Source organism: Setaria italica, chromosome VIII, assembly GCF_000263155.2.
Source record: "Setaria italica strain Yugu1 chromosome VIII, Setaria_italica_v2.0, whole genome shotgun sequence".
NCBI lineage: Eukaryota > Viridiplantae > Streptophyta > Magnoliopsida > Poales > Poaceae > Setaria > Setaria italica.
In genome coordinates, this window is record NC_028457.1 from 10,906,305 (window position 1) to 10,933,201 (window position 26,897).

General features: G+C 40.8%; 2 protein-coding genes across 5 annotated transcripts; one reads left to right on the forward strand and one right to left on the reverse strand.

Moving 5' to 3' along the window:
• Positions 1-1,813: 1,813 nt before the first annotated feature.
• LOC101774273 (probable serine/threonine-protein kinase mkcF) lies at positions 1,814-12,899 on the reverse strand. 4 transcript variants are annotated; one of them, XM_012848502.3, is made up of 15 exons: positions 12,562-12,899; positions 12,305-12,412; positions 11,995-12,096; positions 11,699-11,880; positions 11,348-11,603; positions 10,257-10,479; positions 10,014-10,140; positions 8,184-8,438; positions 8,025-8,093; positions 7,359-7,502; positions 7,001-7,256; positions 3,715-3,934; positions 3,501-3,624; positions 2,682-2,867; positions 1,814-2,597 (listed from the first exon to the last, which is right to left on the reverse strand). In XM_012848502.3, the coding sequence occupies exons 4-15, from the start codon at positions 11,855-11,857 to the stop codon at positions 2,187-2,189; spliced, it is 2,430 nt and encodes an 809-aa protein (XP_012703956.1). In that variant the 5' UTR covers positions 11,858-11,880; positions 11,995-12,096; positions 12,305-12,412; positions 12,562-12,899; the 3' UTR covers positions 1,814-2,186. The 4 variants fall into 4 exon arrangements, with proteins under 4 accessions (XP_012703956.1, XP_004979064.1, XP_022685071.1 ...); XM_004979007.4 differs by having other exon boundaries at positions 2,682-2,873; positions 12,562-12,896; XM_022829336.1 differs by having other exon boundaries at positions 2,682-2,873; positions 12,305-12,896.
• A 1,228-nt stretch (positions 12,900-14,127) lies between these two features.
• LOC101775489 (serine/threonine-protein kinase D6PK) lies at positions 14,128-15,988 on the forward strand. The gene has a single exon (XM_012848503.3). It carries the CDS (start codon positions 14,152-14,154, stop codon positions 15,865-15,867), a length of 1,716 nt encoding a protein of 571 aa, XP_012703957.1. The 5' UTR covers positions 14,128-14,151; the 3' UTR covers positions 15,868-15,988.
• The last annotated feature ends 10,909 nt before the right edge of the window (positions 15,989-26,897 follow it).

Sequence of the window (26,897 nt, forward strand, 5' to 3'; positions counted from 1 at the left end):
CTTTCTCACATGCTTTTCTCTAAATTGGTTCCTTGCATTTTATCTTGATGGAGTGCTTTGTCAACAAGGGGGAGAGTGAGTAGCGCACAAATTCATTCTTGCAGGGGAAGTTCGTTCATTCTTGTAGGGGGAGTTTGCTGAGACTTGGCATGCTTGTTTTGAGGGGTTGAGGGGGAGTTTTGCTGAAATTTGTGAGTTTTGCTTTTGGGAGATTATTATGGCTTTTGATTCACTTTGGGGAGAGTGAATTTCTGTCTTGATTGTGTCGAGCCTAGCTTTTTCGCTAGCCCATGTCTTTGGGCATTAAGATCGTTTCTTTTTCTTTCTTTTTATTTTTCTTTTTCAGTACGAATAAATTTGTGCGGTGTGGTGTTGTGAATGCACTCATCAAGGGGGAGATTGAGATGCCGGTGGGCTAGCACCTTGGTGATGAGCGATTGACAACACGGTGTGCGTGTGACGTGTCTCTTGGTAGGTTGTGGTTGCAGGTGACAGGTGGAGATAAGGTACATGCGGCGACGAGTGAAGAACGAAGATAGGATGCCGCGTTGAAAAACTGCGGGGGCGGAGAAGGGCGGATCGAGGCTTGCGTTCGAGGGACAGGCGATCGTGCGGTATATATCTACTGTACCTGGCTACACGACGGGAGGACGTCGAGGGAGGTTTCCGGATTATGCCACAAAATCCGGGGTTCGCTGGTTGAGCCACAAAGCCATGCATCGTACCGGGACGCCCGTGCGGCAGGCGTTGGCCGAAGATGGAAATTCCGACGATCGCGATACGATTTCGGATGGTCGTGTGGCGACATCGCGAAGATCACGTCGTAGAGATGGAGGGATTGCGGACATCGCGGAATTTACCATGGAGGACGTAATTGGAATTTACGCCCCTACGTTAGATTTATTTAGCGTAGGGAGTTATGTGTAAATAGGTCGTGCCACCCTAAGGATATAAATATGTGGCACCTAGGGTTGAGAGGGCTCTCTTGCTTTTCTCGCTTTTTGGTCTAGCCTAGGGTTTCAATCCTAGCGAGGTATTTTTGTTGATCTCTCCAATTAAGAGAGGGAGGACGATCGGGCGGAGGCTAGATGCACTTTGGTAGAATAATTACACTTTAATCATTCGTCCTTGTGATTTGTTCTTTGTTCGTGCGAGATCCGATTTTCCTCCGTTGCCTTTGTTTTCGTTATTTGCGCCGCCGGTTTGGTTGTTCCCTTTTTGCTGTTCAGGGACGCATCGTTGCGGGAGGACAAGGTCTGCGCCTGGCGGTCAGCCACGGCTCGCAGCGTCGCACCAGGGCCGGCTGTCGATGACCTCGTACGATTAGTCCGTACGCTGCTTGCTCTACTGAAGCGCACGTCTCTGGATTTTGCTGTGTGTGCCCCGTCCAAGGGAGGTGACCGGCCAGGAACAGCGTTCTGCTTCCGAACAGTGCACGCATGCGCCTGCAGGTGACTTGCAGGTCGTGTCTCTGCTTTGCAAATTTTCTTCTCATTAGCACTTTCAATATTACACATTAATATTGCTTCTAGAAACATCACTCACGCATGCACCAGGGAAGGTGAGGTCACTTTCTAGGAACAGTAAACAACCTTTTTGCAACCGTGTGCTCTTTTGTTTAATATTTTGTTTAGTGGGTCTTTATCACGTGATTTAGCTTTTTGCTTACCCCTGTCTTTTTATCTGTGTTGGAAATTGCAAACAGATTTTATTCTGATTTTACTCAAAGTGCTTCCGCAAATTTTTGTGAGGCTCCCATTCAACCCCTCTGGTCGCCAGTTTCGGTCCTTCACCGGTGTCTGTGACATAAAAATACTGTAGCAAATTTACATGCCAATTTTTCATACTCTTGCCAACAATGTCCAAATGGATCCAGTCAACCTACAATACCCCTCGTTCAAGTGTTTCGAATATCACAAAATTGGAGAAAAAATATGATTCCAGCAATATACTACTCCGTCCGTTTCAAGTTGTAGGTCATTTTAGCTTTCCTAGATATACGTTATGTTTAGATACATAACAAAATCTATATATCTAAAAATGTTAAAACTACCTACAATTGGAATGAAGGTAGTAGTAATCATCTGATGACAAATGCCACATCCATATATAGGTCTCAGTGTTGAAACATATGTGCAGTCTCCCCAGGTGACTCTGCTACCTCTTGATAATTCACAATATTTTATTTAGGATTCCTCTTCCAATGGTGGCCTGCCAAGATCAACCATCACATTCACCTCATCAACCACTTTACCCTCCTCCTCCATGAACATGCCTTTAGTTATATCCACAGCACTGAGACCTCCATCTACTCTTGTGCTAAGCACGGTGATCTCCTCCTTGTAACGATTATTTAGCAGTACCATGACCTGCGCTTGCATCATTGTTACGGTGACACTGCACTTGGATCGTGGTGGCACAATGCCTTTGTCTGGCTCTGTCCGTAAGCCGTGTAGACTTGGCTTTGTGACGAAGGCAAAGTGATCATCTGTATCGTTGCTCAGCTCTACTGTGTGTGATACCTGCCAGTAATGTTCAAAGGGAAACTGTATTTCCAGCGGCTCAATCCCAAGCATGTCCTCCAAGGAAGGGATTACCTGTGATGGGAGAGAAAAATGCCTTATCACAGCTTGTCAAAGCTAATAGTGCTCTTGAGGTTCAAGGAGAATATATGCTCTTACCTGGAATTGGTGATCATTACTATCTATTTCGTTGAGCTCTTGTACTATATCTGATATGTCAGGTCTGTCTGCCGGGTCATGTTCCATGCATCTTTGCGCCAGATCAATGCATTTTGTCACTTGTTGATAACCCAAGGGTGTATGTTTCATTGATTTAATCCACCTGTGCCTCCATTTTCTAAGCACCTGTGCCTCCATTATCAAAGGCTAGTATAAGATTACTATACATCAAAATATTTAATGCAAATGATATGAATATGCACCAGCTTAAAAATATAGCCGAGAGACAACATTAGCTATTGAACTAAATCAATAATATGGCCCGTATATGTCAAAAAAAATCTTGATTCCAGTCAGCATTAAATTATTCCCGTAAAAAACCTAGAAAGTTCATGTGCAAGTACCTATATATGAAATCCTTTGTTAAAAAATGGTGCCAAAAGATAAACATGTAACAGGTATAGTCATTTTTAAAATCCAGAACTGCGGAAAAGAATGAACTGACAATAAATAGATACTGTGAGACCAAACAATTAAATAGTAACTTTTTGTCATTATCAGTCTCACAATGTCGACATAATTTGATTCAATGTTCATCGAATAGGTGAAATCCAGCAAAAACATCTCAATATCTAACATGTACTGTAGATTAAATCAGAACGTAACTGTAATTGTATTTGCTATAGGACTGATACAACTTTGGTCCACCTGAAGAATCTGTGTGTCGATCTTTCTCCTTTTCTATTGTTTATTTACTGTGTTATCTGGAAGGCACCATAACGTGCAGAATGCAAACTTTCAAACAAAGGAGTTACTTACTTTAGTAATGTTAGGATTATTTTTGCTCCCTGACACCAGTTCTAGTATTATTACACCCAAACTATATATATCTGACTTCAATGATGATTTGCCTTCTGAACGGTATTCTGGAGCACTATATCCTCTGCATGATAACAACACATAATGACACTGTAACATAAAGAACTTGTAAGATTTCAGAAACAGCAATATATTATTTAAATATGCAGCTTACGGTGATATAAGACGTGATGTGGTTGTAGCTTGTGGATTATTATCGAGTCTTGATAGACCAAAATCTGTAATTTTTGGCACCATCTGATCATCTACTAGTATATTGGCTGGTTTGAGATCCATATGGGTGATATTCTTCTCCTTGTGAAGATAACACAAACCATTGCATATTCCCACAATAATGTCAAAACGTGTACGCCACTCAAGTCCCCTCAATTCATCTGCAAAAGCATACGAAGAATCAAGAGTTCCGTAGAAGCTGAAAATACTCAGGTAACTAATTTACCTGTTTTATATCCAAATATTGGTCACTTTTAGTTGTTGGATCTGCTCACTATTATTCATCCAGTCTGACTTAAAGTTAGTGCCAAGTAGGGAAGATGTTGCAATAAAGGAAATAACCAGATCATAGAAAATGTGATTCCTTAAGCGTTCATTGCTTTGGTTATTGGAACATTTATATTAGAAAAGGAAATTGAATATTTAGCAGCAATTACATAAGCGCTTATCAGGTTTCTTCAAAGTCCAAGGTGAGAGGTGGTGTTATACCCCTCGTTATGCGCAGTAGCCCCCTGATCTAGAAAGGATATTGTGAGTACGACACGGGGTTGCACCGTATCAAGAACAATGTAGATGAATCTCGTAAAAAATCCTAGATGACGGCATTGAAGCAACTGTGACAAGAGAATAGGATTTTGGTGAAGCCTACTGCAAATTCTTTAAGCACAACTCCAAAAGAGTACAAGTAATTGTCGTTCCCTCGCAACCCTACTTGACTCTATAGGACCCTTTGATTCTTGCCGTATACAAGAATCTAGTGCTATAGAACTGTCTAGCCTATCCCTCTTGAGCGCTCCTAATTGCCTCTCACAAGCCTTGGATGAGACCATGGTGTTTGCCTTTGGCTTGGTTTATTCCTAGAGGCTCCACGCTCTTGTTTATATAGTCCCCTCCAAGCCCCCATATGCAAGTAGGAGTCCTACACCTAGTAGGATTCAACACCCAAGTCCAAGTAGAACTACCGGTCCTAATAGCACACCCCTATTGAGTCCTAATCCAAGTAGGATTCGAGTCACCATACAACACTCTCCACCTCAACTCTAATCCTTTGAAGTCATTGTGCTCCTCCAAGAATTCGCTCCAAATAGGCTTCTTTTTTCATTTTTATTTTTTTTATACTCCCACCATAGGAGTGCCCCCACCACAGGGCTTGCGCACATCACTGTGATGTGCGTGTTAGCGTGGAGCCCGGACCGTCCACCTGAGAGCTCCTTTGTTGTGTAGTTTGGTTAACCACACCGCTCTCTCCTACAACCCTCCATGCCATAAGTTTGTACCGCCTTCGAGCTCCACCTACTCGATGATACTGCGTGGTCAGTCCCACCACGTCTTCCTTCTGCCAACAGCTCGCAGCTTCGCCTCTACAACTGTTAGGTTTTGCAACCACCTTTGCAGCCTTACACTTGACCGCAAATCAAATTTGAGTACCGGTCATTGACAAGATGATTTTCTTCTCCTGATCAGGATTTTTACCAAATCTCCCAATGGTTGCACCACCTTTAAGATTTCCAATCACTCGGTATCCTCCATTAATCTAGATACTTTTCATGATTACTTACCCTTTGCAAGTTACTCGCATAACTCCACCTTGAAGCAATAAGCCACAACCTTGGAGTTCTGGCGACCTCACAGATATTAGATTCTTTTTCAAACCCGAGATATACCGAACTCCCGTCAGTGTGTAGTGTGTTCCATTATGCATCTCCAATGTAACCGTTCTCACCTCAGTGACTGCATACTCCTTGCAATCCGCCAAGAGAACAGTTGCATTCGTCGAGTGTAGAGATCCTTTGTCAAACATCTCTCTCGCTGAACATATATGGAAACAACTCGATGAATCTAATATCCATTCATAAGTAATATCTGGTTGACTGACGATAAGTACATCACTTTCATCCTCACTTGCCACTGAGCATACTCATCTCATAGTCTTCAAATTTGGACAGACCTTTATCATGTGACCCTCTTTATCACAAAGATAGTATGTACGGTTGCCCTTGCTCTGGCCTTTCTTCTTCCCGTGATTCTTGACTTTGCCTGTTCCTCCTGAAATAGTCAATGCTTGATCACCCGAGGATGAAGATTCATGTAGCTTCTTCAAGGACTCCGCCTCCAGTAGGTATGCAACTATCGTGTTGAAGTTGAAAGTAGTTTTCCGATGAGAATATTCATTACCAATTGCTCCCATGATGACAGTAAGGATGAAACCAATATGACGACCTTATTGTTCTCCTCAGTATTCTCGTCCACACTAATCAGTTGTGTGACAAGCTTGTTGAAGATATTCAAATGGTCGACGAATCGTGCACCTTCCTCCATGCGCAACCTGAATAGTTGACACTTCAGCACCCACCGATTTGTCAGCAACTTTTCCATATACAAGTCTTCTAAGCTCTTCCATAATTTCTTTGATGAATTTTTCTTGTTTAGTGAGTACTTTTCCTCATTTGAGAGACATAGTCGAATTGTACTGACAGTCTTCTGCTCCATCACCTTCCATTCTTCAGCAGTTGTGCTCTCTGGTTTGTTCCCCTCAAGAGCATCAATCAACCCTTACTGGACAAGCACATTTGTCACCACGCACTGCCACATGTTGAAATTTCCTTTGCCATTAAATTTCCTTACTTGATTCCACATCCCTGACATTGTCTTGATATTGTGCTTCCTAGCACTACCGACGTTCTCGCAAAATAAAATCAATCCAACCTCGACTTTGATACCACTTGTTAGAATCTAATACCCCTCATTACACGCAGCAGCCCCCGGATCTAGAAAGGATATTACGAGTATGACACGAGCTTGCACCGTATCAAGACTAATGTATCTGAATTTCGTAGAAAACACTAGATGACAACGTTGAGGCAACCACGACAAGAGAATAGGATTTTGGCTAAGCCTACCGCAAATTCTTTAAGCACAACTCCAAAATAGTACAAGTAATTGTCGCTCCCTCACAACCCTACCTACCGCAAATTCTTTAAGCAACTCCAAAATAGTACAAGTAATTGTCGCTCCCTCATAACCCTACTCGACCCTCTAGGACCCTTTGATTTTTACCGTATACAAGAATCTAGTACTATTGAACTGTTAGCATATCTTTCTTAAGCGCTACTAATTGTCTCTCACGAGCCTCGGATGAGACCTTGATGTTTGCCTTTGGCTTAGTTTAATATTTATACACTATGTCTTCTCTTAGTTTGTCATCTTTTCCGTGAAAATAATCGTACCTGTAATATGCCTCTCAAGGCTTCCGTTGCTTATGTACTCGAAACAGAGCAGCCGCTCCCGTATTTCGACCATAACTGTTTGTCCTTCAACTGGTATCGCGCGTTCTTCTGTAAAAGAACAATAACCAAGAAACCGTACTATATTGTGGTGCCTAACCGTGATCAAACTTTTAACCTCCCGATGAAACATCTTGCCTTTAATTGTACGGCTATTGAAAAGTTTCTTCACAGCAACATCTGCATTTCGGAGGATCCCCTGTTTAACATCTCTTGTGAGCATGACCATGTGCATTATACAAAGTTCTGCTATGCACTTAGGTATCATGAAGGGGTGGTGCCATAAACAACTAATACTTACCTTGTAAACTTCTCCACATCCACCCTGGCCGATTCTTCTGTTCTTAGAGAAACTTTCCGTGACGCTATATAGAAGTGGCAAATCTAGATGGCTCGGTTCTTCACGCCCAGCTACTATGCGCTCTAGGATGTTAAGCTCCATAATCTGTACCGATGCAGGGTAATAGTGCATGCTTATTTTAATTGAATACTAATGTAGTATTGTTGACTGTGTAAATAATTGCTTTGGAAGAAATTCTACAACGAAAGAGAACACTGTGGACTCCCAAAACAGCCAACGGTCAATGTGTGACAGTTTTATAAACAGCTAGGGGCGAAGCTACAGCAAAATGAAGGGGGTGCAACACTTTACCTATAATATAGTCAGTTTTTTTTCAAGTGAGATTGTAGCGCAAACGTAAATTTCAACACTGATAGTTCAACATTAACCATGGATATGTAAAACGAGAATGAAATTGTGGTAAAGTATTCACTAAAACAAAGAAACCACTTTTCGAATAATGCCGCAGTACTAATGCAGGCTTCAAAACTAACAAATCAAATGACCAAAAAAGATGTTTTCTATCCACCACTATTCGAAAGGGGTCACTAGTAAATTAGCTGGTATGGGACAAGAACTGTTGTCGTTCGTAAAAGTTTAAAATCATGAAGTTGGTGCAGAACTCACCTCAGAGCTTTCTACTCCAGATATCGTAGGAGTGCTTTGCTGCACCCCATTTGAAGGTTCTTCTGCTGGCTGAAAAATTTATGAGTAAAGATCATCAACGATTGAACATCCAATCTCAAAGAAAAATGAGGTTAGGTGAGATGTCCATGAGTGTCCTACCGATAAAATATTCATGCCAGATTCGAATTCGATAAACTCGTCCATGCTTTCTGTGTCATTAAGCATCTCAATTATACGTTGTGTGTCCGGCGTCATGCTTTCTGTTTCATCAAGGGCCTCGATGATACGCTGTATTGCTGGTCTCTTTTTGGGGTTATAGTGGCAGCAACGTATGCATATCTCGGCGCATACTCTTATCTGTTCTAATGGTACGTCTTCCCCTGACTTCAACCGTTCTCTCCAGCCTTCGAGGACCTAGGAAATTACATCATTTAATTAATTTCTGTTTAAATAATTAAGAATATATTTTCACTTGGGCTGTAAATAGAACATAGCAACGAAGATTATGCTGTTGAAGGTTTTCCTCCTTTTTTAACTAGACGTAATCCTGTTCTAACTAGTATTATATTAATTCAACCATGTTAACGATTTGTTTTGGCAGCACATACAGAACATTGCAGTTTCAGCAATCAGCACCTTTCACTCCTCTGAATATCTGGGACGATCCCTGTCCCACTAGTAGTTTCTCCAATGACATTGCGCTTTATCAAATCGAGCTCCATGGTTTTTCTTATTTGTCATGTAAAATATTTTAACTAAAACATATTTTCTTTTTTGTGCTGAAGTTTGCAATCATAATACATTCCTCCCGCTGCAGTGGCATTGTGGCAAGTATTTTTATTCAGTTCCTATATCTTTTCTTTTCCTATCAGTTAACTAACACCCCTCCGTCCTAAACTACTATTTGTTTTGGCTTTTCTAGATGCATAGCAAAAGTTATGCATCCAGATTGATATTATGTCCAGATACATAACCAAAACGAATAGTATTTTGGGACGGATGGAGTACTGTTCACTTATGCCTGTCTCTGCATTGGTGTGATACTGATGGGTAGTCAGCTGAATCATATCCCCACCACCACTCCTTTTCGTACAGCTGAGAAACTACATAATTTTTTTTGAGGGAACTACATAATTTTTATTAGTAGGTCAGCAACTATGCATTTTAGTTTTAAATGACTGACATGGTTGAAAGAAACAATCCTTATGTTACATATCATCTTAACTTTGTATAGTTGTCAGACCACTAAAGGCAAACCAAATTGACACACAAACCTTTTTTATTCTAATTTCTATGTTCTTAAAGTAATTCACCTACGGAAAGAAAAAAGACTTGACAGTCGCCTTGATTTGGCCCTTCTTATTCTACCAATCTTAGAACCCGGACAGCTGACAGGGGTTTCATTGACTCCCGGATTTCAGCGGTCTAACTAGTCCAACCCGATCGGGAGAAGTTTGAGTGATTCACCTATAGATCTATCAGCATGGATCAGTATGTGCAATATTTCCATTTTTGGCCATTGGTTAGGTTGGGTGGTTTTACTTGGAAAGTGGAGAATATTCTTCTTTTCCTCTATAGTTAGTTCCATGGCATCAAGTTACTATGTTGTAACCTCCATCATTTATCTTTGTTTCTATCTTCAATATTTCTCAAAACATACCATGGTTTATTTTCTATCATTGGATTTTTTATCAGTTGACAAACTTTGCTAAATTCAAGCATATAGAGAGTTTGTTATAGCACATGTTTTCTTATCCTAATTTCCACTTATTTTTATAATGTGTTTTTGTAAAGCTCTCTTAGGTAACTCAAAAAAATATGTGAAAATTATCCTTTAACAGTTCTACTGTTACCATCATAGTACGAGGAAATGTGATTAACCTCTGCTTTAAACTGCTCCATGTGCTATAGCTAAAATAAGGTGTCCAAAGTCAGACATGGCGTAATGTTTCAACGTTGAGTCTTTATATCAGTACTAATTGTTCTTACCTTCACAACGGAGGAACATTGCTTCTCCCGTGTCAGTATCTCTGAGATCATAATACCAAGGCAATATATGTCCGACTTGAATGTGACCACTCCATCAGTAGTAAACGTTTCAGGTGCCGAGTACCGACTGCATGAAAATATAACAGATCGCATGATTAATGTGGAGAACGAATGAAATGCAGTTTATATCTATCTAAAAATAATGAAAAGGAAGAGAGTTTTTGAGAGACCAAGCTAGCTTACTGAGCTCCATAAATAGGTATTGTAATTTCTCGGGTTTGACCTTCATCAAAAGACCTTAAGCTATCAAAGTCACAAATTTTTGGCACCATGTTATCATCCAACAATATATTCAGAGGTCTGAGATCTATGTGAGAAATACGCTTATCATGAAGATGATGCAAGCCCTCACAAATTCCCCTGATTATTTGGTAGCGCATTGTCCAAAGAAATTGGCGAGATAGATCTGCAACGGCAGCAAAAGTAAGTCCCTAATTTTGTTAACATCCTTAAAGCACTTCAGTTCATCTTGTTTGGCAGTCTCACACAATGTATAAATATTCTTTTGAGCAAATATAAGATAATCATGCTTATATTATGTGAAATAGATGACATCAAGCCCTATGTTCTAGCGTATTCTCATGAAAATTATCATAAAACATAAGACAGACTATTTCTTAAGATGTGATATATATGTCGCCAAAGCCCATACTAAAACATAACTTGCATAAAATACATAAAAATACAAATATAGTTGTGTAGTGAAGTATATCCTCATTTTGATTATCCGTGAATAAAGTGAAATGGGAAAGTACTTAGGTGGTAGTATGGGGAACTGGGAACTTCTAGGGAGTAAATTAGACTTCTCCGCAGAAAACTGCATATTTGTTTAGCTCACATCGGTACTATACATATAATTGACATCCTGGCCCGCACGTGAATATTTTATTTCACAGGCTCTGAATATTTATTACCTGCAGCCAGGCATATGTCAGTATAGTTTTGTTGTATGGTAGAGGAACTTCAAAACTACTCCATCAGTCAAAATTTGCGACAGAGGTGTACATAATTCACTCATTTATTTCATTTCTAAAATGCGCTATGCTATATTTTCTGTGTGGAGGAAATGGTTGCCACAAATGTGCCGAATTTTTGGTATACAAATTCAAAACCATGTAAAATTTGTTTTGTTCTATGCGAACCAAACCTCCCCCTAACATGAAATGCTTCATAATATTTGCCTACAGTACCTTGTGTAATAAATCTATGTTTTTGTTTAGTATATAGATGTTGTCAACGGAATATTATGTGTCACAAGATATTCTCTTACGCACCACTGATAACTTCGTCAAGGCTTCCATTAGGTACATACTCAAAGCAGAGCAACCTTTCCCGGACCTCAGCCATGACATAGTTTCCCTCAAGATCGAACACTTTCCTTTGTGTGCCAGAACAATATCCCAGGAATCGGACGATATTTTTGTGCTTCAACCTCATTAGATGATTAACTTCATTGTCGAACATACTGTCTTCTTCATGGTGAGCTCGAGAGAACTTCTTCACAGCAATCGCTCCATTTTGAAGCAGACCCTGCAGTCACATCAGCATTGCTTGTCAACAAGCACAAGAGTTTTTAGATAAACTGTTACTCAAACAGAAGGCAGGTTTGTGGGGGTTAGTCGCACCATGTAAACCACACCATTCCCACCCCTGCCAATTATCTGTTCATTAGAGAAATTATTCGTGATGTCTATTAGCAGTGGTAGGGGCAATTCTATTGGCTCTGCACTTCCATCAAGTAGCATTTGCTCCAAGAGATTGCGCGCGCTAGTTTCTGGATCCATTTGTAACTACATATAACAGTACCCTTCAAACAGAAGACGGACAGAATTAAATGAGGCAGATGAATGTTCAAATAATCAGGAGGCTTTGATGCTTATCCTGGTGCTATTACTTGTTTCGATCCAAGAGAGTAACTTACCAGCAACCAGCCAACCGAAAACAAAGCTTGAGACGAAGGGTCAACTCCCCGGTGTAACAGAGAGAAGAAAGGAACACAGCTGAACTATGAAGAATACTCAATCTGAAATGAAGAACAAAAAGAGAAGAAAGAGTCAGGGAACACAAGCTAGATCTAAACAAGTTGAGTGGAATCCACGGAGAGGCAGGGGAAATCCCTCTGCAGAGCGGCAGGTTGCAGAACAACTATATTGCAGATCTCAAGTAATCCGAAGGCTTTGATGCTTATCCCTGTTGCTATAACTTTGTTTTTATCCAAGAGAGTAACTTACCAGCAATCATCCAACCGAACTCAATGCTTGAGAAGAAGGGTCAACTCCCCGGTGTAACAAAAAGAAGAAAGGAACACAGCTGAACTGTGAAGAATATTCAATCTGGATCTGCTCAAGTACAGGACGAGTGCCATGTCGTTGAGAAAAAATAAACACTTGCGAAGAACAGTTAAAAGTATCCCCTCGAGTTCAGCATGGATTTCAATAGAACAGGAGAAGAAGAAAAAAACTAGAAATCGGAATTGGTGCACACGCACCTGTTCGAAACTGAATAAAGCTGGCGAGGGAAGAAATAGGTTGGAACTGGATCTACTGCAGCAAGCCAGAAGACCACCTCTGGAGTGAGTCCTCGCTCCTTCCTTTGGTCTGGAACACTTACACATTCTGGACAAGTGCCCACGTGAGGTGAGGTGTCCAGCCTCTGCACATTGTTTCTTAATGGCTGCCTTTAGAATAAGAAACGGATTTACTACGGAAACCAAGCAGACTGGTCCTCTCATCACATTACCACGTTATTTGGTACCATATATTCCCTCCTTTTTTTTGAAAAATTGGAGTATTTCATTTCATTAGAACAAGACTTTAAGGAACAAATTAATTACTAAATTAATATATTAGTTATGTGATCCAAAATCGTATCCATAAGTATGTTGTACTTGTATTGACTCTGTTTTTAAATATATGATGTTTAGAACAAACTAATGTCCAATTTGTGCCATGAAATTTATGTATTAATAGAGTAATTGTCGGTCAAACCTTGTTCTACCAAAACAAATGTGTCTTGTAATTTAAAATTAGTTTCAACTCTTCTTGCAAGAATTAGTGGCCTACCTCACTACTATATAAGCAGGGGCTGTCTCAATTAGCCTAATATCTTAAGCACAACTATACTCCCCCTATAAAGCTCGACTCTTATGTCTCCACGACACCTCAAAATTTAACACCATCCGATCAAGAGTTGTCGGTCAAATCTATCTGTCCAAATGCAGCAATACATATTGACTCAGTCCTACCCCGGTTACCCATACGCACTACCACACTACCGTGACCACAAAAGGCATTGTGTTGCTTCACCTCCCTCTTATGCTTTTGCCTCCTGCTCTGTCCCACTCGCCTCAGAGCCGGCCTGATCTGAACCACCAGGCCTACCGCACCACGGCCTTCCCTTACAAGATGAAATTAACCTACGCACCTGCAACCGCATCTAATATAATGCGAGTTGCGGATCAAACCCCCACATGGTGCCCCCATGTCCTGACGCGGATGCGGGAGGAGCACACCACATGCGCGGATGTGCTGTGCTGTTGCCTTGCCGCCTCATATGATTCCGGTGTGCGCCATCATACCTGCCTCTTCTTTTCCGGGGGAGAAAAGGGGGAGCAGCGAGTTGTGCGCCTTGTGAGCTTGCAGCTGTTCCAGGTTGCAATGCCCGTGCTGTTCCTGCTTTAGTCGCTTTGGGGGATATCTAAAAAAATTTCCCTTTTGTTGCTAATCTCTCTGGCGCTGGCCCACTCCCATCCCTATTTTTGTGGGGGAATGCGGGGTGGGGTCTTGTGATTTTTGAGCCCTCGTTCTAGTGCTTGGCCTTTTGGGGAGTGTTGATGCGGCGTTATGGGGCGCTGGATCTGTTGTCCGGCGCGAGGCCGTAGCGTGTGGGGGAACCTGCAAGGTGATTTCCTGGCCATGGATCCCGAAAAGATCAGGAGTTGGGCGCTGCGCTGCCACGCTGCTGAACGTTTGGAGAAGGTGGAGGGCTTGTGTTGACCTGCCTGTTAGATTCTGCACTTCGGTGTTTCTGATCAATCGCTCCTGCCCGGTTCCTGTCTTGTGAATCCGTCTCCCCAAGCATGGCTGGGCAAGCGGCAAAGGCGAAGGAGTCAGGGAAAGACGACAGACAAGAACCCGGAGCTGAGGTGATGAAAGAGAAGGTACTGCCATCTCACCAGCAGGAAGAGTCTTCAGCGTCTCTGATGGACAAGGATTCTTCGGGTGTCGCTGGTGATGTGTCGCCCGTCCTAGATGGGGATTCTGGGGAGTTGAAAGTGGAGAACTTGGATATCAATGGGAATAAGGAAAAGAAAACGTCTCAGAAGAGCAGCACGAGTGAGGGCTTCGCTTCTGCTAAAGTGAGTGATGGGACAAGTAGTTTGAGGAAGACCAGTGGTAGTGCGACGATGAGTACACGGGCTGATTTCACTGAGAGTGGGAAGAGTAGCATGTGCCGTGCGAGCACAGGCAGTGACATTAGTGATGAGAGCTCCTGCAGCAGCATGAGCAGTGCCACCACAAAGCCGCACAAGGGGAATGATTCAAGGTGGGAGGCAATCCATGTGGTGAAGTCCAGGGATAATGTTCTTGGTTTGAATCATTTTAGACTGCTTAAGAAGCTGGGTTCTGGTGATATTGGTAGCGTGTATCTCTCTGAATTGAGTGGTACACGGAGCTACTTTGCAATGAAGGTCATGGATAAGACTTCTTTGGCAAGTCGGAAGAAGCTGCTTCGAGCTCAGACTGAGCGGGAGATCCTGCAATCCCTGGATCATCCATTTCTACCAACCCTGTATACTCACTTTGAGACAGATAAGTTTTCATGCTTGGTTATGGAGTTCTGTCCTGGAGGGGACCTTCACACTCTTCGCCAGAGGCAACCTGGAAAATATTATTCAGAGCAAGCAGCAAAGTTCTATGTAGCAGAGGTGCTCCTTGCGTTGGAATACCTGCATATGCTTGGGATTATATACCGTGATCTTAAACCAGAAAATGTCCTTGTTCGGGAAGATGGCCACATCATGCTGTCGGACTTTGACCTCTCTCTTCGCTGTTCAGTAAGCCTAACAGTGATCAAGTCTGCAAATCCAGGCCTAGATGCACTTCAGAGGAACAATGCAGCATACTGTGCCCAGCCTGCTTGCATCGAACCATCCTGCATTCAGCCCTCGTGTGTTGCTCCAACTACTTGCTTTGGCCCTCGGTTCTTCAGGAAATCCAAGTCCAAATCTAAGTCCAAGAAGGATAAGTCAAAGCCTGATGCTCCAAACCAAGAGAACCTATTCCCAGAGCTCATCGCTGAGCCAACTGATGCCCGTTCCATGTCCTTTGTTGGCACCCATGAGTACTTGGCCCCAGAAATAATAAAAGGGGAGGGCCATGGAAGCGCGGTGGATTGGTGGACGTTTGCTATATTCTTGTACGAGCTGCTGTTTGGCAAGACCCCTTTCAAGGGTTCAGGCAATCGGGCTACGCTCTTCAACGTCGTTGGCCAGCCCTTGAGGTTCCCAGAGTCCCCAATAGTGAGCTTCTCTGCAAGGGACATGATAAGGGGATTGCTGGTCAAGGACCCGCAGCACCGACTTGGATATAAGCGAGGTGCTACTGAGATAAAGCAGCACCCTTTCTTCGAGGGCGTGAACTGGGCGCTCATAAGATGTGCGAGCCCTCCGGACATTCCGAAGCCTGTGGAGCTTGACTGCCGCCCGAAGCAAGTGCCGTCGACAAATGGAAAGGTCGCACCTGTCGCCAATCCAAAGGGGCCAGATAATTACCTAGAGTTTGAATTCTTCTAGATTTTTTCCTTTTCTTTTTTTTGATACCTGAACTGAAAGAGTGCATCTGAGCCGATGTTGCGAAAGAAAGTGAAAGACGAGGAGCTACTCTAGGCATGAGAATGCTTGGCTGGAATGTTTCCGCTTATAGACTGCATGCTCGCTCCAGGAGCCCCCCAAGTTGTTTTACTTGTTGAACTGCTTGACTCTAGGATGTACTCCATTCATCTTGTATGTTGCAATTTTCGAAACCACCTATGGTATCGAGCTGTCAAAAAAAAAATAGTGAGCAGTGACACATCATGTAATTTGGTGACATAACCGAAATTTTAATAGGGAAGAGAAGGAACCAATTTCATCTAAATGAAACCAGCTTAGCACCAATAGCAACTCTTGATGAGTTATGAAATTAAATACCCTGCATAGTCTATGAAACAACAATATTAAATATATTGTACAGTGGGGGATAGATTCAAACACTATTTCATTTTCTTCTAGCTCATGTGATTATCTTGAAAACATCAGTATGGAACCCGCCACACTCCAATTAAATTTGCTCCAATTTCTTTCATGCAAGAACTATTTTTGGTTGAATTTCTGAACTTATCGTTGTTTTCTTATGTTATGAAGAAAATACTAATGTTTTTTCTCTGGTATACCAATAATCCTAGCTACCTCCAGCGATTCAACGGTTGACTATTGCAGTTGGTCTTCTGGAGCATGAGTACCTCTCGAGTCATAAAAGCCCTCTTATTAAACTTGTGGACCTAATGTTCAAGTTCCAAGTACCACGACATAGATTATCGTCAGCGCAAAGTTTGCGGACACACTAAGTAATTTAGCTTTGAACATACATACAGGTAGGAGTACATAATTTGTTTGTAACTGCATCCTTCCAAATTAATATTCATTTTGATTTTCTAGGTGCATATCATTTGTTACGTGTCTAGACATATCATATATCTAGATATCTTTAGAAAAATTAAAACGAACAATAATTTAGGACGAAGGAAGGGAGTACAGTATTGTCAAACATTGTCAGGTATTGCGCATGGAACTTCAAATCGATAAGCACAAATGCGACTTGTTGATTCGTCACCCACCTCTACATAGAAAGTTAGAAACTAACCTCTCCGGTGATTGTGACCGTGGTTGAGATACAAATAAAAAATATTTCATCTCTGCTATATGCACAAAAAATGCTAGAAACATAACCGTATCTTTGAGGATCCTGTTCCTAGACCTCTACAGTTACTAGGCTCTTTTTGACTTTTACTCTACTGTTTCTATTCTTATCGGCCACATCCATCATTGCTGATGTAGAGGCTGGGGAGTTGGGATAATTTCTATTTCATCATCTGAAACCTCTGTATAGAACTGTATAGATATCCTACTCCCTCCACCTCGGCGTCCTGTTTGTTTTAGCTTTAGATTGTGGATTTTGGCTTTTAAAATCTTTAGCTGAATCCAACTACTAGTTTTTTCTCTCAGATTCCACAGTTCAGCTTGCACAGAGTTCATAATCTCTAGCTGAAACAAACATGCCCTAACATGCCCTAACAGTACATGTATCTTCAACACTTGATTTCACTACAAGAAATGACTTTTCATCTTGACCATGATAATTAGCCTGGCTTGTTTCTCATGATAAACACACGAGTAGAGCACGCGTTGTTCTTACTTTATAAATTTTGACGCATGCTAGGACTCGTGTAATTTACTAGGATTTGGTTTATTTAAACTTGAAAACTCATTGGTTTTCCTAGAATTAGAATTTTTCTCAACTATCTTTAAGTTATTTCATTCAAAATTCCTCTCTCTCTTTTGGCCAAAATTAGAACCTAAACCTACTTCCCCGCGGTTGAAATCAAAATTGCTTCATCTCAATTCATGAGAATGGATGATACCGGTGCAACCAAAATTAATGTAGTCAGAAATCTTTCAACTTACAAAAAATTTTGATCGTTCAAAACTCCTCTAAAATATATTTGAACTCATTGCTAGCTCTAAGTTGATTTTTAATTTTGAAAATTAGAGGAGGATTAAGCATCTAAAAATGATTTGGACGGTTTATGAGCTTCATTAACACTAATGGCTTGATTTGTGATCACGGGAATCATGGAGGCACTCTCACCTACCACACATGCATAAAGAAACAAAGAGTGGCCTGCCATGTTTGTTTGTTGCAGCTCAAAAGACAAAGCATTGAGTGAAATTGAGAAAACAACAAGGCTATGACACATAGGTGCATGATTTTCAACAAAGTGACAACACAAAGGAGTGAAGGAGATTGATTTGACGATACCCTTCATGTGAAGACCTGAATTTTCAGTGAAAGAATGATCAAGTGACCATGTGAAGAAAGATGGGAACCAGAGGAGACAAAAACACGCTAGGCCGATCGCCCTGGTGTGCTTCAGGCCGATCGTCCAGGGGTGTTTTTAAGCCCTCTCATGGTGTCCTTTGGCAGTGTGCAGCAATGAAGAGCATCGGAAGGCTTTTTGGGAAGTCAAAGAAGTCACGATCATCGGCCAAAACTTCGTCTACGTCAAGCGCTTCATGGTGGTACTTGGTCTCCGAGTCGCCGAGAGGTGGTGACATTGACATGGAGGCACCACGCAGCGACTGCATGCTGCTTAGTGGGACGAACACTAGAAGCTCTTCCTTGCAGTTCAGTGAACCGTGTAGAATTCCTGAAGCTGCACCGCAACCTTCAAGGAGAGCAACTCTCTCTCTCTCTCAGAGTGGCTACAAAAAAAGAAGTCGATATACGGCTTCACAATAAAGAGCAAGGAGGAAGAGGAGAGGCTCAAGAATATTGAAGGAAGACTTGTTACCAACCATGACTTCGATGACAATTTTCTTCAGAACATTGGTTTCCACAATGATATCTACCAGTTTCTGAGCAACATTGGTTGGATGCAATTTACTCTCAACAGTCTTGTCAGTGTACAAAAAGGATGTGGCTGTCGAGATGTTCATGACTATAAAACAAGTCATGAGGTGGAATGATGAGATGGCCAAGAAAATTCCATATTTATCCTTCAGGATAAGAGATGAAGAAAAGATTATAATATATGATGGCGTCACGGATGTTCTAGGTTTCAATCCATAGGCCCTAGAACTTGGAGAAGTAGAAGAGAAAGAAATGAAGGAATTTTGGAAGAAAATTTCCAAAGAAGATAATCAGCAGAGGAAAAATATTTGCAATCCTATCCTGCAATATTTCATTTTTGGATGTGTCGTCGTGTCTCTGGGAGGATGAAGGAGACCAAAATTACTGACCTAGAGATGAACTGGTTTTATTGAGAATTTCTGAAGAAGGAAGTCATTGTCCCCTCCTACATGATGATCAAAAGATAGCTCGCTGAAGCTATGTCTGAAACAGGAGTTGTTGGGTCAGGCTGCTATCTCACTATGATAGCGACATGCTTAAAGCTAGATCTTGAAAGACTCCCTGTTTGGTTTATAAAAGCTGGAAGCATCGATGCCAAGACTATGAAGAATGCACATTTGATCGATGGCGATGAAGAAAACGGCTACACAGTTTGGGTCACCAATTTTAAGCTACCCGATAGAAGACTTGAAATTTATCATGTGAGCAAAACTGACTAGCTAGAAGAGGGAGTATTATTCCCAACAAAGAAAGGCAAAAGAGGAAAAAGAATCGAAGAAGGCTCATCCTCGTAGGCAGTTCCAGAAATACCACTACCTACTTCAAGTTCAAGCTACTAGCAAACTAAGTTCCAAAATGCACAAAGCTACGAAGGAATTTCTGAAGGATGGTAGAAGGAGCAATTGCCGGAAGCACCGGCAAAAGCATGGGTGCAAGGCCCATTTACACCACATTTTTAGCAACAGGCGTATCAACCACATCCATAATTTTAGAAACTGGCACATCCAACACCGCCGTCACCATATGCTTTTCATGGTTACATACCACCTCCTTTTCAGGGACCCCCATCATATGCTCCATTGTCTGCTTAGTTCAGCCACATGCCACAGCCACAACGAAGTGCGCGTATCATAGGCGCATATGTGCAAAGAAATTTACAAGATGTAGATATTGTAAGGCAAGCCATTGACAGGATTGAATTCGGAAACATAAGCATCACTTATCAGTTCGGCATGATGGGAATTGTGCCTCCCGATCAGTATCAAGGTGAAGCACAAGAGCCTTACGAGAAGGGATATCACGAGCACCAGCATTAGGGAGAGACACATTATGAGCCGCCACAAGATGACTGGATTAAAGATCGAAGGAACCAAATAAATACGCACACGTGTGGTTTGAGTTTTCTTTTCTTTTCTTTTCTTTATTTAGTTCAGCATGTGTGTTGGGTGTTCATAGTGTTTTCTATTTTATTTTCTTTTTATTTTTAGTTTGTGTGTTTATTTCACCATGTCATACTTAAATAAAATCTGCATCACCTAAACCTAATGATATGTGATTAATTGTGATGGTTTAAGTTTTTGTCATGTTGAAAGATGATGATCGTTGATGCTTTGTTTAATTTTTATACTTGGTTATTACACCATTGAACTAATGCTCTCTCTAACATGAAATGAAATTGACATAAACACCAACTTATCTTTTTGTGGAGGTTATGATAATTTGGACCCATATATTTGTTTATTACTCTTTTTTAAAAGGATCAAAGGCTCTTTTATTTTTTGTTATAAATCATGCTGACCTTGTCAATAATACTTCTTCCAATTGCTCTACCCATCCAAAGCCAAATATTTATATCATGATGAGCTGTAGATTGCAAAATTTATTTTTCGGTGAATTGATTCAAGATCTACTTCTGTGGTATGAGACTTAGAAGCTGGTCATTCCTTTTTGTGTAACATTTTATTGCTAGCCTTTCTGTCCATGCATTGTGAATTTACTTCTTCCAATTGCTCTACCCATCCAAAGCCAAATATTTATATCATGATGAGCTGTAGATTGCAAAATTTATTTTTCGGTGAATTGATTCAAGATCTACTTCTGTGGTATGAGACTTAGAAGCTGGTCATTCCTTTTTGTGTAACATTTTATTGCTAGCCTTTCTGTCCATGCATTGTGAATTTTTACACTCGAAATCTCACAAATCTCGCTGGTCATACAAACCTAAACCCAAATATATCATTTTTGTGATGACCTCCTTGACCACAACCCAATATGAGTATGAAAATTATTTCAACAAAGATTCGGAAGATTAGTTAGTGCCTTTTCAATAAAATCAAGACCTGGAGGTAACCGCCAGTGCGTGGAATAAAAAACGAAGGAAATAGATGCCAGAGGGTGTCCAGGACGATCGGCCTGGGGTCTTCCCCCCTTTGTTGCCCCTGAATTTTGGCATGGAAGTACCTCCAGAGGAATAAAATTACTTTTGCTAAAAGATCAAAAAATTTGGTACATACATCAGCAGTTTATCTTTCTTGCTCAAGGACAAGCATCATCGTAGTATGGGGGAGAGTCATCGCATTATCTCTGACTACTGTTGTGTATGTAAGATGTTGCAAACAATTCTGAGGAGAAAAAGAAAAAATGTGGAAAAAGAAAGAAAGAAAAAGGAAACAGAAAGAAAGAAATGAGAAAAAGAAAAGGAGAAATAAAGTACTTCTCGGTTCTTTGAGATTCATAAAGATCCCAAGTGCTTTCAAGATTCAGGATTATTCCATACGTATTTGTGTCTCACGGTCACTCTTTGCCCTTGCACATGTCCACTATATAAATGTGTGTGTTCATCTCTCCCTTTCCATAAGCAATTATTTTTCATGACCTTTTTAACAAATCTTAGTAAGATCCAACAAAAGTCTTTCTTTTTTTGATAATATCCTGATTATAATACTTTTGCTAGGACTAACCTTCCCAAAGGTCCAGATAAAGCCTTACACGCATTTTATGTGTGATGACAGGTTGGAGAAGTTCTAGCATAGGTTTGAGAGACTTGATGAGCTGAGAGAACATGAGGAATTGCAATGAAGTTTAAATTGTTGATCTTGGTTCAGTTTCTTTTTGAAAAAGTTTTATTGAAAATCTTCTGAGGTTTGTTTAAAATTAGAAGCAAAATAATTAATTTATTGTGGGTTGTGCTTAATGATATCTACCCTCCATATTAGAGAAGGTTGGTTGCAACTTTAATATTAATTGAAAAATCTTATGAGAGAATTGTGTTTTCTTATATGTGATCAAGTGCGGGATTGGACACCGAAAGGCAACTGTGATTTCTATTGAAGATGTACTCGAGGACGAGAAAAGTTTAAGCATAGGGGGATTGTTGATGCTCGTTATTGACATATTTTTTACCCTTGTTTATCTTCAATAATATCACGAATTTAATACTTAAACTATTGATTACACCTAATAAACCGGTCATTTTCACATGTGCAATATATTTTGGAGGATATTCTATTTTGCAAGGAATTGGACATAAAAGTGAACTTTTGGAAACGAACCAGTCGAAGATGAAGGCCAATGGGCCAGGAAGGGCCTAGGATGATCAGGCTAGAGGAGCCCAGGCCGATCGGCCTAGGGTCCTATGGCACCCCCTGACACCCATCTTTGGCAAGCAATCCTCCGAGATGACTTTAGGGCTAAGATTGTGAAGATAAGGCAAGGATCACTTCGGGATCTAAGAGAAATCAAAGAAAATCAAGTGGAGATTTGAAAAGTTATTGAAGATCAATCTCATCCCAAAGCTACCGACGTGGTAGGCCCACATGCAAGTGAAAATAAGACTCATGAGCATCTAAGAAGACCTGGGGACGAAATAGGATGCGAGAGGGCAAAAGAAAGGCCCAGGCCGATTGGCTTGGACCCTCCTAGGCAGATCGGCCTAGGGGTTTCCTTCGCTCCCTTGCCTTCAAATTTTTGCGACACGCTCTCTGGACTATAAATACCTTGAAAAACCATCGAGCCCCGTATCCAAGATGATGTACTCGACATGAAGCAACAGAGAAGTAGAAGGAGCTTAAGGGACACCTCTCCGGAGCGTCGAGGGCCGTGCAGTTGTTGGGGGTTACCATAGCTAAACCTCTATCGGTGTGATCACTCTATGAGGAAGATCACGCTGGAGTTCTGGAGCTAGGAGTTATCAAGATCAAGGTAGGATCCTGGTGGTGATCTTGTGATGTACAATCATTCATGGTGAAGTAATAGATGTGTTCATGTTCTTAGCGATCTAAATATTCCCTTTGATGTTTTATGCTTTATTAGGTTTGCTTGCTTTTCAATCTATGAATTGATAATAGATTATTTAGGGTGTTCTTGTGGTCGTGGTGATCGGATTTGCATGCATAATCTACCGATGGGTATGACACATTCTCTTAATCGTGCCCTTAACCTCCTTGCGCTGATAGAGGTGATCATGACAGGATCTTTCTTGTGTAAGGTGGGGGGTTTCGAGATCCGGACTAGAGGTATAGATTTAAAGACGCTTTTTACTAGGATCATATATGTGTTGCTTTGTTATCCATGCTCAAAATTACAACATATGCATTGTCTAGGTTGCTCTAAATTGGTTACCTCTGCTCTATCTGTACATGCTTAGTAGATTAGATCTGAATCTCTCATAAACACCAAGTTAATACTAACAATGCTAGTTGAAATAGATCTTGTGCTATAAGTTCCACAGATTGATAAACCTTTGGGGAGTACTCTGAGGGAAGAGCTACAACTGATCTGTGCGCTTGCGGTTCACAATTAGCTTGCTAACAGCCGTCAACAGTTATTTATTGTGTTCGCCTTGCCATGTTGTCTCAAAGGTTCTGACTGAGAATTGTTTATATAATGGAGCTCATCTAGCTCTTCTTGCAATGCTGCTAACTGCTCTCTAGCTTGAGCTAACCTCGTTGCTTTTTTGGCTGCTTGGCCGTGGTGGGGAAGCGGCACAGTGGCTTGGGGTGGCAGAGGACCCGAGGAGAGTACGGGATGAGGTGGCGTGTCTGCTTGGGGGCGAAGGCAGCGAGGGGGGATGGTTTGGCACGGGCGCTCGGCACAGCAGTGCAGCGCAGTAGGGTGGTAGTGCGGCGGCAGGGGTGAGCAGGTAGGAGGGGGAAGAGGGAGATGAGGCCGGCATTAATCATGGTGGAGGAGGTGTCAGTGACGCGAGAGAAAAAGGGGGGGATGCACCCCAGGTGGCACTGGCTGGCGACGCGACGTCCACCGACACTGGCACGTGCGGACGGCGCATTGCCGCGGAGCAAGGGAGGCACCGGGATATTGGTCTGGATGGATGCGGCATGACGACGTGCACGAGGCGCTTCCCTTGGCGGGGCGGGAGATGCCCGGGACGCGGAGATCATCCTGGCGGCCACCAGCGGCGTCGCTGTGAAGATACGTGGAAGGAAGGGAGAAACCGGAGGTGGGGGACGGTCGTTCGGGATGGGCTGGGCTGTAGGCGGTCGAGTGGGCCTGGCCGTGCGCGCTAGAGGGAGGGAGGGAGAAAGGCAGTGTCGACCATTCAGCATTTAGAATGGTTTTTATCTGTTTGAATGTGGGTTTGATTCCAAATTTGAAATAGGGATGAATTCGAGGGATGGGTTCGCATAGGATCTTGATAGAGAATGTTTTAGCGGAGTTTTGAAGTTTGGAGGAGCATGACATGGCTAAGATTGAATGGAAACTTCTTAAGGGTTGAGTTGGGAATTAATATTCAAACTAAGTTTGAATATTAATTTTTAGGAAAGGAACTATTATCCTTAGGTTTTAGGGTTTTGATTTAGGATGGATTTCTAAAAACAATCAAATGCATCACCTATGTCGGTTTAAATGCATAGTTTAATTTACAAAATAGGTTTTGAAATATTTCGAGAAGAGGAGTTTAGTTTGTGTTTAAAGAAAATTTTTAAAAGTACGTATTTTTAAATGCTCTAAAAAGCAGGATGTTACACATCGACATCCAAATTTCATATAACATATTATGTTAATATGGCAAAGTACAAAAAAATTCTATTGAAAAATATGCAGTTCTCATGTACAAATGAATGATACTTTTATGCCACCAATTAAGAATACTGCTTATATACATTAGTACTAATAAAATAAGAAAGTCAATACTCAAATTCACAAATATTTTGATTTCAAGACCGAGAGATAGAAGCTAAACTTAAAAATATCCATTTTTCTACATTTGAAAAATAGAAAAATTAAATCAAAAGCAATAGATCAGTACTTCTTCTATATAATATTTTTGTGCAACACATGAGAAAACACAATTTGCAAGAATTCATATCTTGATAGAATTAAATCCTAGATAGATATGATTGCCCTTTTGCATAGAAATAACTTTCAAATGTATTTTGTATATAACAATTATTGTTTTTAAGCCATGTAACGATCTTAGTGATTTTTTATATATTTTAATGTAAGGTACTCCATAAAGTGAACAATTTCAACAAGAGTCGTTGAACTTGATAAGTTATGAATGCATATTTTCTGGTAAGTTACTATTTGGTACACATGTGACTCCAAATAAAAACATTAATCAATTACAATAAAATGATGCACAGCTTATTGACATCATCAATTTCCTTCTAAAAGTTGTATCTATCCGAGTTCATATAAAAAAACTATGAATCTCCAAAAAAAAAAGATCACCGATTATTGTGATTCATGGCTAGAACCAACAGTACATTCTGTTTGCACCATCATTGATGCTAGTAACGAACCGTAGCATTAGCAATTCTAGTTTATGGGAAGGGCATACAATGCTAAGAAATATATACCATCGGTTCTTCACACCCTAAGCATTTGTGAGCATTTTTTAAATACGACCAATGGAACAAAATATTTCTAGAATCAAAGACCAAAAACTGATGGTAATTACGAACCACCACTATAAATTCTTACTGTGCTAGTGAATATTATAATATTAATTATTACCAATACCACAATGACCCCACCAAATTAATTAGTATTGTACATTGCATGTACGGAGATTTAGGTTAGAACAAACAATAATAGAGAAAGAAATTTCTATGAGGTCCCGTTTGGATCCGTGGAATTGAATTCCATTCTAATAATCATAATTTAAAAATAAATTAATTAAGCTAATATAATTGTATGTGAAATATATTTGTATATTATTGTTGGTCATATGAGAGAGATACTTATGTGCTGCATTTCTGCTACATGGAAGCGAGTCGAAGAGCGTGCTATAAGAATTAAATTCCATTCTAATAATCATAATCTATAGAATCAATTTCCATCTCCCACTCTATGAATTTAACATAGGCTTATATCTAAACTTTGGAAAGTTGTGGAATCCCACATTCCAAGATAAATTAGTCTACTCCATTAAATAGATTCCAATTCCTTCAAAATGAAGGGTTCCAAACGGGGCCTGAATGTATTTTTGAGAGTGTTCACTACTGGAAAACTGAGCATTGGTCCTAGCCCTTAGTACCGGTTGGTTTTTGTAGACACCCATGACCCCTTTAGTACCGGTGGAGTTCCCAACCGGTACTAATGTGCCTGAGGGCCTTTAGTACCTCCACCCGGTACTAATGGGTGATCTTTAGACCGGTTGGAGCTCCCAACTAATACTAACTTCCCTCCTATAAATCAGGTGTCTCCTTCCTCCTGCCCAAGCCATTTCCTTCGGCTCGAGCTTCATCCATTCATGGTGAGGGGAGGTGTGCTAGATTTTGACCATTTCGTGGGGATTTCACTTATTCAAGTGTTTTAAAGGCTAGAAACTTCATCCTTCCTTGATACATGGTTAGTATATTAAGTTTTATGCTTCAAAGCTAGAGTAATTTCTGATTTTTAGAATAAGGTATAGTGGAGAAAATTTTCTGCATGTGTTATTTAGAGCTCATATTTGTGATTTTTAGAATAAGCTACAATTTTTTGGATGCTATGTTTCATATTAGTCAAAGAAATTGATATGAGGTTAGAGGAATAATTTTATAGTTTAGTCCTTTACAAATATGAGATAAATAAATTATGGGAAAAAATATAATTTGTTCATATTTTAGTCATTTGCAAATATGAGCGAGATAAATTGTAGTACATAGAGATAATAAGATGAAATAGAGGTATGTAATTAGTCATTTTT

Bases quoted from the DNA above. Each gene is read 5' to 3' on its own strand.
- LOC101775489 (XM_012848503.3), top strand. From the start codon at position 14,152: ATGGCTGGGCAAGCGGCAAAGGCGAAGGAGTCAGGGAAAGACGACAGA.
- LOC101774273 (XM_004979007.4), bottom strand. From the start codon at position 11,857: ATGGATCCAGAAACTAGCGCGCGCAATCTCTTGGAGCAAATGCTACTT. The intron at 3,935-7,000 runs GTACGATTATTT...ATGCTTTTGCAG, and splicing joins CCTTGAGAGGCATATTACAG to ATGAATTGAGGGGACTTGAG. The intron at 3,625-3,714 runs GTAAGCTGCATA...GTTATCATGCAG, and splicing joins ACATCACGTCTTATATCACC to AGGATATAGTGCTCCAGAAT.